The sequence below is a fragment of the Lactuca virosa genome, chromosome 1 (assembly GCF_052849685.1).
Source record: "Lactuca virosa cultivar CGN04683 chromosome 1, Lactuca_virosa_CGN04683_v6, whole genome shotgun sequence".
NCBI classification, from domain to species: Eukaryota; Viridiplantae; Streptophyta; class Magnoliopsida; order Asterales; family Asteraceae; genus Lactuca; species Lactuca virosa.
In genome coordinates this window covers 231,300,228-231,310,696 of record NC_136426.1, presented here as the reverse complement: position 1 = coordinate 231,310,696, position 10,469 = coordinate 231,300,228, and the positions used below count along the sequence as shown (strand labels likewise).

At 35.7% G+C, this 10,469-nt stretch overlaps 1 protein-coding gene across 1 annotated transcript; it reads right to left on the bottom strand.

The window, feature by feature from the left end:
- Positions 1-3,469: 3,469 nt before the first annotated feature.
- Positions 3,470-5,671, bottom strand: LOC145127822 (uncharacterized). The gene is made up of 5 exons (XM_079062946.1): positions 5,569-5,671; positions 5,467-5,504; positions 4,279-4,565; positions 3,926-4,185; positions 3,470-3,852 (listed from the first exon to the last, which is right to left on the bottom strand). The coding sequence occupies exons 1-5, from the start codon at positions 5,669-5,671 to the stop codon at positions 3,470-3,472; spliced, it is 1,071 nt and encodes a 356-aa protein (XP_078919072.1).
- Positions 5,672-10,469: the final 4,798 nt, after the last annotated feature.

Below are 10,469 nucleotides of genomic sequence, written 5' to 3'. Positions count from 1 at the left end.
ACAAGGTAAGCAGTATAAGACTACCAGATCGAGCAAAGGAAGGTTCGAGGTTGTTTGTTTGGTTAAAAATTGTTCATGGATGGTTAGGGCAAGGGGAATCCAATCGACTACTGCTTTCCAAGTCACAAAAGTTGTTGACCAACACACATGTTGTGCAACAAATTTGGAGTCTAATCATTGACAATCAAAGAAAAAGGTACTCGGCCACTTTATCGCTGAAGTATTGGCCGGAGACTATAATAAAGTTTATCGGGGTAATGAAATTGTTAGGGACATCAATTCAAAATTTCCAATCAATATCTCATACCAACAGGCATGGCGTGCAAAACAGTATGCGCTGTTGATGTTAAGAGGTACCAAAGAGGATTCATTCACCAAACTACCAGCGTATCTGCACAACTTGGTCAAGCACAATCCAGGAACTGTTACTCAGATAAGAGTAGACGATGATGATCGGTTTGAGTTCGTGTTTATCGCGTTGGGTTGCTCGGTAAGCAGTGTTAATTTTTATAACAAATATAACATATGAATCCTAATTGGTATTTGTTAATGCAATGAAAAATAATTGTAGGTACGAGCTTTCATCAAGTATTGTAGGCCGACCCTAATAATTGATGGTGGTCACCTAAAGGGTGAATTCAAAGGCACGATGTTGCTCGCAGTGACAATGGACGGTCAAAACCAAATCATGCCTGTTGCTTATGCCATTTGCAAAAGTGAATGTACGGAGACGTGGTCCTGGTTCCTTCGAAAGCTACGTGAATGTATAGGCAACTTGGAAGACCTTACAATCATATCTGATAGGGCTCCATCCATAGCGACATCAATTGCAAATATATTTCCTCACGCCTATCATGGAATGTGTGGTATCCATTTGTATTTCAACATTTCAGAAATTTGGAAGCAGCGATACAATGCACGCATTATTTTGGGAGACATGCGAAGCCTATACCATTAAAAAATTCGATAATGGGATGAAAAAAATAAAAAATGTAAATATTCGTGTATGGGAATACCTACAAAACATCAATCCAGAAAGATGGGCCAGGGCACATTTTCCTGGGAATCGGTATTTTCTTATGACATCAAATAGTGCGGAGTCGATAAATTCAATGTCACGATTTGCAAGAAAGATGCCAATATTGATGTTGATTGAGTATTTTCATGTAACAATGCAACAATGAAGTTTTCAGAAACGTAATGTTGCAGGTACTAATATTTTATATACATTGTTGATTGAGTATTTTCGTAACTCGTGTAGTAATAATTTTATGAAAAAATATGTCTATTTTTTTAGCTGAAACTAAAACAACACTCACCCCATGGGCTGAAACGATTATACAAGAAAATAAGAATGCTTGTAATAATTGGATGGTGTACACTATCTCAAATAGCAGATTTGAAGTGAAAAGCTCTAACCACAAAAGTGTCATTGTTGATTTCCAACAAAGAACATGTACATGTAGGCGGTGGCAAATAGATGGCTTACCTTGTGGCCATGTTATAAAAGTGCTGACAATGAACCGTTATGAAGATTGTTCGGAATTCGCTTTAAAAGCTTACTTTACAGAAGCATTGAGAAAAACTTACGAGGAGTCTGTGAACCCCTTACCAAGTCCATCTGAGTGGGAGATCCCCGATGATCTGATGACCGTGAAGCCACCCATAATGGAAAGACGTCAGCCGGGTAGGCCAAGAAACACTGGACGTATTCCGTCGCAAGGTGAGCGTCCCATACGACAAGAATGTTCTACATGCGGTCAATTTGGACACACTAGGAACGATTGTACGGGTAGGGGATCGGCGAGCGGATCTGGGGGGGAGGAAAAAATATACACAAAAGTGCATAATGACTGATGAATTTGCATCCGGGAGCGGGTCACAGAACGAAAGCGTGTACCCTACTTTTGATTTCAATAGCACATTTGATTTGAATTGTCCTTAGATTAATGTAGGAAAGCAATGAATTCCCGTATTTGTAATTTGTATTCCTTGTATTAAAAAGCACTTCTGAGATTATTAATTAAATCTAGTACTCCACTTATTAACTCCTTTATTCCATGAAAAATAAAACACAAACATAAAACATTTTAGAAAACGAGATACACCCTTACGAAACATTACATAAGACATTTCACATAAAAGAGCCTTCTACATGAAATATATGTTATTTTTAAGTAGGATCCATGCATCCTCATACTCGATGTCACTTCCCTCGTGCTCCAAAATGTAATGATCTTTAACCATTTCTAAAAGATCTTCGTCGTTGTTTGGATACCGATACCTGTTTTTAAGATGATGATACCATCGATTAAACCATGTGATTTTTTCCTTTAAATCCATCCACTTACCAAAAATATCTTCGTGTGTTCGGTGTTTTCCTTCTCCCAACGAGAGGTTAAACATGGCTGTTATGCGAGTCCATTCATCACCTTCTAAGAAATCAGGGTTAACCATGGTTACATCATCGTAAATGTTCATCCAACAACGTGTTATCACCATTACCTCTAATATCGTCCATGGATGTGGAGTATTGGACGGAGAAGCTGCGTTGGAAGAAGTTGGTTGATTGGAGGCCATTTTTTTAAGTTTTTTGTTAGTTTGTTATAATTTTATAGGAGTACTTAAATAAGAAAAAAGAATAACATACAATTACGTGGATTCCCATAAGTACTGTTTCAAACTACATTATGCAGGCTACAAAGCAGTAGTCAAAGTCTACAAAGTAGTAGTCATAGTCTATGAAACCGTAGTCAAATAATGTCAAAGAGTAGTCCGATTGTCAGATACCTTACACGGAGATACTGTTTGAAACGACAAATATATTGTTCGAAAAGACAATACATTATGCAGGCTACAAAGTAGTAGTCAAAGTCTATGAAACCGTAGTCAAATAATGTCAAAGAGTAGTCTGATTTTCAGATACCTTACACGGAGATACTGTTTGAAACGACAAATATACTGTTCGAAAAGACAATACATTATGCAGGCTACAAAGTAGTAGTCAAAGTCTATGAAACCGTAGTCAAATAATGTCAAAGAGTAGTCCACTTGTCAGATACCTTACACGGAGATACTGTTTGAAACGACAAATATATTGTTCGAAAAGACAATTTATTTTCAATTTTAGAATGTTGTAGTGTATCACGTATAAGTTCTACGTTAGTTGCATATTAATAGTTTGAGAGCAAAAATCACTATTGGATAAGACAACAAGTAAAGTATTATTCAAATGCGACTAGACAGTAGTCAAAAGCTATAACACAGTAGTCAAACTACAATCGTGTGTCAGAAAAAAACATAACATTACTGATAAAAACGTAAAGTAGTAGTCAAATACACTTAACATAAAAGTCATAGGAACTTAGAATTACTAATACACATAACATAATTCTGAAAGGAAATTAGAATTACAAATAAACATAATATTACTGGTAAGCATAACTACTAATAAAATTAGTCTAACTAATTAGTAACGTGCAAATGGTGGTACGACGACCATCTTCTCAGTTAGTATTTCCCAATGCAGAAGAATTGGAATAGGATTAATCGTCTCCGCTTGGAATGCATGTCGATACACCGCAGAAGTCAACCTATAATTAACCAATTGCTGTTTTTCTTCAACTGTAAGCCTGGTTAATGATGCTATACCATGTTCACAGGGTATGCCACATTTTTGCCATTTGCCACAAGTACAAATATTGTGTTCAACTTGTACCGTTTGTATGGTTAAATTACAACGCACTTCAAATTTGTCACTACCAATATGTGTAACCTCATAACCATTAGATTGGTTCATTCTCTGTTCAAACACGTGTTGTGCATAAGGGGTAAGTTGACCATGCATTCCACCTGTGTAATTAATTTACTTAAAATTAAACAGAGGATAGAGTAACGGAAAAGAAAGAAAACAATTATTTATTACCTCCAAATTCAGCTTGTTGCGCGTACACCATTTGTATTGACTGATGGACCAGTTCAATGATTGTCGTTATTGGTAACTCGTGCGTGTTTGATCTAAGCCAACTCAATCCAATCGGAATGCTAATGTATTTAACATTGAAACGGACTTTAGGAAAAAAGGCTCCAGCCCATTTTGCCATTGGGGTATTGTCAAGCCAGTCAAGATCATACCCATTAACCTCATTTTTTAATTTGTTTAAACAAACGTAAAATTCAGACAAGCTATAAGTTTTGCATGTCTTTCAGAAAAACTGTTCGACAACGCTACTTCCTATGGAAGCCCGAACTTTATCGGCTATATTTTTACAACAATACCCATGATAGGAATTTGGGTATACTTGCATAATGGCGTAGTCTATCGACTCAGACATATGGCTTATGAAACCAACTTCAGTAGTGTCACCTAACCATTCTTTCAACCTTCTCATGAACCAAGTCCAAGCCTCGTCACAGTCAACGCTTCCCAAAGCGAATGCTATGATCAGGGGTTCATGATTACCGTCCAAAGCAAGAGCAAGATACATTGTTGTTATGTTGGTCCCAATAAGGGGTACATGAGCAACAAATAGTGTTGGTATCATGGATGTGAGGAAGGTAGTAATCTGTAAGAAACGATGGCAACATTACACAAATGTGAACTTGAAATAAATAGTAACTTAGTATAGAGGAGGAGTTACCACGCATCCTAATGCGATAAAACAAAATTGAAACCTGTCTCTCATGTCTTTCTTAATGATTGTGAAAGAGTTACGATTTGTTCTTTGAAGATTATGAAAGAGTATCGGTAGGTTAGAAAGGCTTTGTTTGTATATCTCATTAAATCCACTCATTATGAGAATTGGTATGTTTCAATGAGTTTGGTCGAGGCTATATAAAGGGATTTCATTTCAAATAGAATTCGGTCAGAAACGTTGCACGGAAATAATGTTTGAAGCGAAAAATCTACTGTTGGAAAAGACTATACATTATGCAGTGTGCCAAACAGTAGTCAAAGACTATGAAACCGTAGTCTAATAATGTGAAGGAGTTGCTTTTATATAGGGATTAAAGCGACCATCAATGCCTCTGGTATTACATAGGGATTAGAAGGTAGCGTTATCTACAATGGAAATTATATTTATTAAAGGAACATCTGACAACCTATTACATAAGGATTAAAACGACCGGCAATGGCTCTGGTATTTCCCACTCAGATGGAAGGGGGACAACATTCACATTCCTAGTCTGGTATGTAGTTCGAAACACATCAGCCCAATAATATATTTGAACTATATCGGCTAATTCCGTGTTGTTTGTATAACGTGATGCAGCAAGAGCATGACCACATGCTATACCAAGACTGCGCCATTTCCCACAAGAACATGTGTGTCGATTCAGATCCACAACACATGTACGTTTGAAATCAAAAACTTGGAAAATATCCGAAGGTAACATAGACGGGATCTCAGGTGGGATTTTCGTTGCTTTCCATTGCCGAGACTTTTGCATCATCCTTTAAAGGACCATCTCTGCGTAAGGTGTGAATATGGTGCTCAACATTCCTGAAAAATCAAAGGATAATAAATTACCGGCATTTAAGTGATTTACAAAAAGTTCCTATATTACCTCCCATGACACAGCGTTCTGCAAACGTCTGTTGGATGTACTGCACAATCGCATCAATTAGCGTTATTATCGGTACATTGCGTTGACTAACCGATAACACCATTAGGAATTCTGGAATATTAATGTTTAGTACATTCCAACGTATATTAGGGAAATAGGCCCGTGCCCATTTCATATGTCCGATGTTGTGAAGAACTTCCCGTGCACCATGACTTAACTTAGAAAATGTTTGTTTAAAGTCTTGCGTGGTATATGCTTTGCATACACGGAAGAACAATTAGTCTAAATTTCTGCTTTGACCAATTCTTAATCGGCAATAATTCAAAACACTGTTAGACGAATAACCATGGTAAACATCAGGGAATACTTGACCAATGCAAGAAGCAATGGTATCGCCCATGTTGGTTATGAGCGCAACTTCCGTACCCGCTCCGATAGCATCCTTCAACCTCATAAGGAACCAAGTGCAGGAGTTAACACTATTTGCCACCCCGACACCAAATGCTATTGGCGTAGTATTGTTGTTTCCATCAATAGCAACTGCTACGAACATTGTATTAAGATACTCTCCTCTAATACGGACACTGCTTATGAAGATGACCGGAAGCATGCATCCTATAAATGCGTTGATCTATTTCAAATTTTATATAACATAATTATTAGTTTTTAGACTAATCTAAATTGGTTAATCAAAATAATAAACAAATCGATACTACATTACCACACATCGAATAGCAACAAAACATAGTTCGAACCGATCCATAACATCGGTTTTGATGTAAGTGTAACTGTGGGGATTTGCACGCTGAATTTTGTGGAGGTAAACAGGCAAGTTGGTAAAGTTGTCTTCATAGTCATTGTATGAGAAACTCATGTTTAACGTTAGGGCGGTGAACAGGAACCTTTGTAAAATATATCAATAACGATGATTTAAATTATTTCAAAACCTTTTTAAAGAATCGAAGAAGTATTCGAAACCTAAAGTAGTAGTCAAACGGTGGTAGACAGTAGTCAATACCTATAACACAGTAGTCAAGCTACAATCATGTGTCAGTAATTAACAGTTAGATTAGACAACACATAAACCAGTAGTCAACTGCAAGTGGACAGTAGTCAATACGTACAACACAGTAGTCAACCTACAATTCTGTGTCCGAAATTCACTGTTCGATAAGACAACACGTAAAATAGTAGTCAAATGCTAAAAGGCAATAGTCCAAACCTATAAGACAGTAGTCAAGCTACAATCATGTGTCCGAATATGTAGCTTAATGGCACTATATAAATGAAGATATTTACCTGGCCACACTAATAAAAATTCCATCTCAGTAACCAATGAAAATGGCAAATTGCAGTTGTGGGGCTCAAGGTATTATAAGGACATCAAGGACTTCAAACAACCCTGGACGGCTATTTTACGCTTGTCCTAAAGAGGTATTTGCGTTATCACTTAATTATATATATATATATATATATATATATATATATATATATATTGTTATTTATGATTGAATATTTAGAGAATACACATAATGTTTTTGATATTTATTTATCAGCCACCACAGTCTGGGTTTATTTGTTGGCTAGATGAAGCGAAAGACAATAATTCGTTGATAGTCGCTAACTTAGCTCGATCAAAGAAGAAGCTTCAAAGCAAAGTACTGCACTTGAAGATAGTGTTACTTTGTAGTTGGATTTTCTTTTTTGGTGTTGTTGTGTATAAGTTGTAGTCTAAATCTCGATTATGCAGGCTGTATGTACCACTAAGTAGTAGAAGTACGTAAGATGTAGTAATGTATGTTTTTATTTGTAATGGTTTGTGTTTACATGTATGAGAATTTGTTGTCTTAATTTTCTATATTTCTTGTGTACTATACATGTTGTAATATATATTTATTCTTAATTCATTCAACTATACAACACATGTTGTTTACAAATAAAAAAGTCAAAAATAGCAGACATAACCATTTCGTTGAGTATTTAATAAAACAAAGTTGACATTAACATAATTAGATTACTAAACATAAGTAAACTACTGTATGTTTTTATTTGTAATGGTTTGTGTTTCCATGTATGAGAATTTGTTGTCTTAATTTTCTATATTGCTTGTGTACTATACATGTTGTAATATATATTTATTCTTAATTCATTCGACTATACATCACATGTTGTTTACAAATAAAAAAGTCAAAAATAGAAGACTTAACCATTTCGTTGAGTATTTGATAAAACAAACTTGACATTAACATAATTAGATTACTAAACATAAGTAAACCGAAAAGTCTTACTGATTTTGCAGCTCCTAACCAACCACTAATAAAAAAAACATAGTTGCAGATATACTACCTTAAAATTAAAAATGAAAGACATACTTGGACATATACTACCTTTATATTACTACAACAAGCAAGAACATTATTAAAATACTACTCATCTTCTTCCCACATCAGAAACTCATACGGATACTCTTTTTTCATAGCAATGACTTCCTTTTTTTCTCCAAATAGTACTCACGAAGTGCTAATTCACTCTTAAGCTTTCGCAAATTTTCTTCACTGGAATGGATCGAACTCTCGGTAGATTGGATTTCTTGCCTGGTACTTATAATCCAATCCTTTTTACGATCAATGTCATCACAATAGATGTCTAGAAGGTCTCTTTGGAGACGATAATCTTTAAAAGCCTTATCCACTTCAGCTTCTCTTTGTAACAACAATTTTTTCACTTCCTCATCCATCTTCTCTCCTACTATAGGAGGATCAACGTTGGGAGGGGGATTGGTTGACACGTTATTGGAACTTGTCCCCAAAGGAGGCTTATTGTTGGACATTGATGGCCAATTAAATTTTGCCAAGATCCTTTTCATCTCCTCTGATCTTTCTGTCATTTTCACACTTCAATTTTTTTTGTTATTGTTTCTTTCATTTCTGAATTGATAACAAATCCACATTAAATATAACACAAGATAACAGTCAACGGCTAGAAGATAGTAGTCATAACCTATAAAAAGTAGTCAATCAAATCAACAAATAGTCAAATGCTATTAGACAGTAGTCAAAGCCTATAAAAAAGTAGTCAAATAACAATCATGTGTCGAATATTCACTGTACGATAAGACTAAACATAACATAGTAGTCAATGGCTAGTAGACAGTAGTCAAATCCTATAAGACAGTAGTCAAAGTACAATAATGTTTTGGTAGGATGTGACAACACATAATATAGTAGTCATAAGCTATTTGACAGTAGTCAACACCTATAAAAAAGTGGTTAAGTTGTCAATTATATATAGAGACTTATATGTATTCTATAAACCTCAATCACATAAACTGATGTCCACCTCTCAAGAAAAATGGTTGTTGATGCCACAAGAGAAGCGATCACAACTATTAATAAAAGAAGAAGAGATCAAGAACGAGATTAAAGGCATTGAAGAAGATAGGAAACGATTGGATAAGTTACAAGCCGATATTTGGTCTAAAATGAGGTCAATCCAAGACAAAGAACGCGACATTAAAACTACACGGGTTTGGGTACAAGATGCAACAGACTACGCCAACAAAGAAGAGGTTAAGATGGAAAAGCTTCTCAAAAACATACAAAAAAAATACGACTGGGTGATTCAAGAAAAAGAAAAATTTCCAAATGATTTTCAAAATCTTTGAATTTGATAATTCTTGATTAATCAACTAGTAAGTTTATGCATTATTGATGAGTTTATGTATGTAATATGTATTGTATTATATTTGCTTGTTTATTATGATTAATCTATATAATATGTAATTTTCTCTCGATATGATACTTTCTTTATGTTTCATAATAACGGGACATTTTGATAACATAAACCAAAATACAACTTTATCTTTCGACATGAAACATTACACATAATTTGTTACTAAAAAATTACTAATCAAACTAACTACAAAATCGCCTTTGTAGCTGATCCATAGTATACCATGCCCATCCTATTGCGAAAGTTAGTAGCTACAAAAACAGGTGTCGTCGATATACCAATCGCCCGTCCAGAAACAAGCTGCTCCATGAACATCAACATAAAGACACCGCACTCTCCAAACATCCCTTCCTGTTGGGGCAAGTCCGTAACATCCGTAACAGTAATGGATGCTTTCTGAACAGGCAAACCCATGTGATTCCAATAATCAATGTCAACAAGAATGCGGTCTACAAGCTCTTCAAACCGCACAAAATCAATCATGGTGACGGCGCAAAAAGATCGCAAGCTGTCGTACAAATTCAACGACAGCGTGTCCATCCATAACTCCCCAAGTACCCAATGATGTGGGTCTATACAAATTGGAAAATAAACCTGTTTTACCACACAACCATTGGAATTAGTTAAAGCGTTTAATTAGTGTAATATCAAAATTTAAGTGATTAATCAATAATATTTGTTTACTTACACGGTCAACTTCTAACCAAGATTTACATCCATCTAACGGGTCAAACGGATGTCCCAATGCCCTTCCTACCCACTCGAACGTCTCAAATGCAGCAAAAAATGAAGATGTCATGATTGTCCATCGAGCATCGTTCGGTCTCCGCTCATTCAAAAGCCTTCCCCATAAGTCAACATGCTGCATTTAAATCTAATTTAAACATACGGACCTTATCAATTATTTAAATTTTAAATATAAACAAATGTCTTCATACCGCTTCATCTAAATATCCCAAGTCAATTGAATAAAAAAGGAGATCCCAAAACCTTGCTTCGATTCTTTCATTGTACAACCGATGTTTCAAATAAACAGCCGGTTTGTTTCCCATGTATAATGAAGGGGCGGCACATCCAGGAATGACATACGGCTCCAATAAAAGTGTCGGGGGATCGCTAAAAGAAACGGGGGGTGGTGGTTCATTGCGTATTACCCCACCCGGACGATA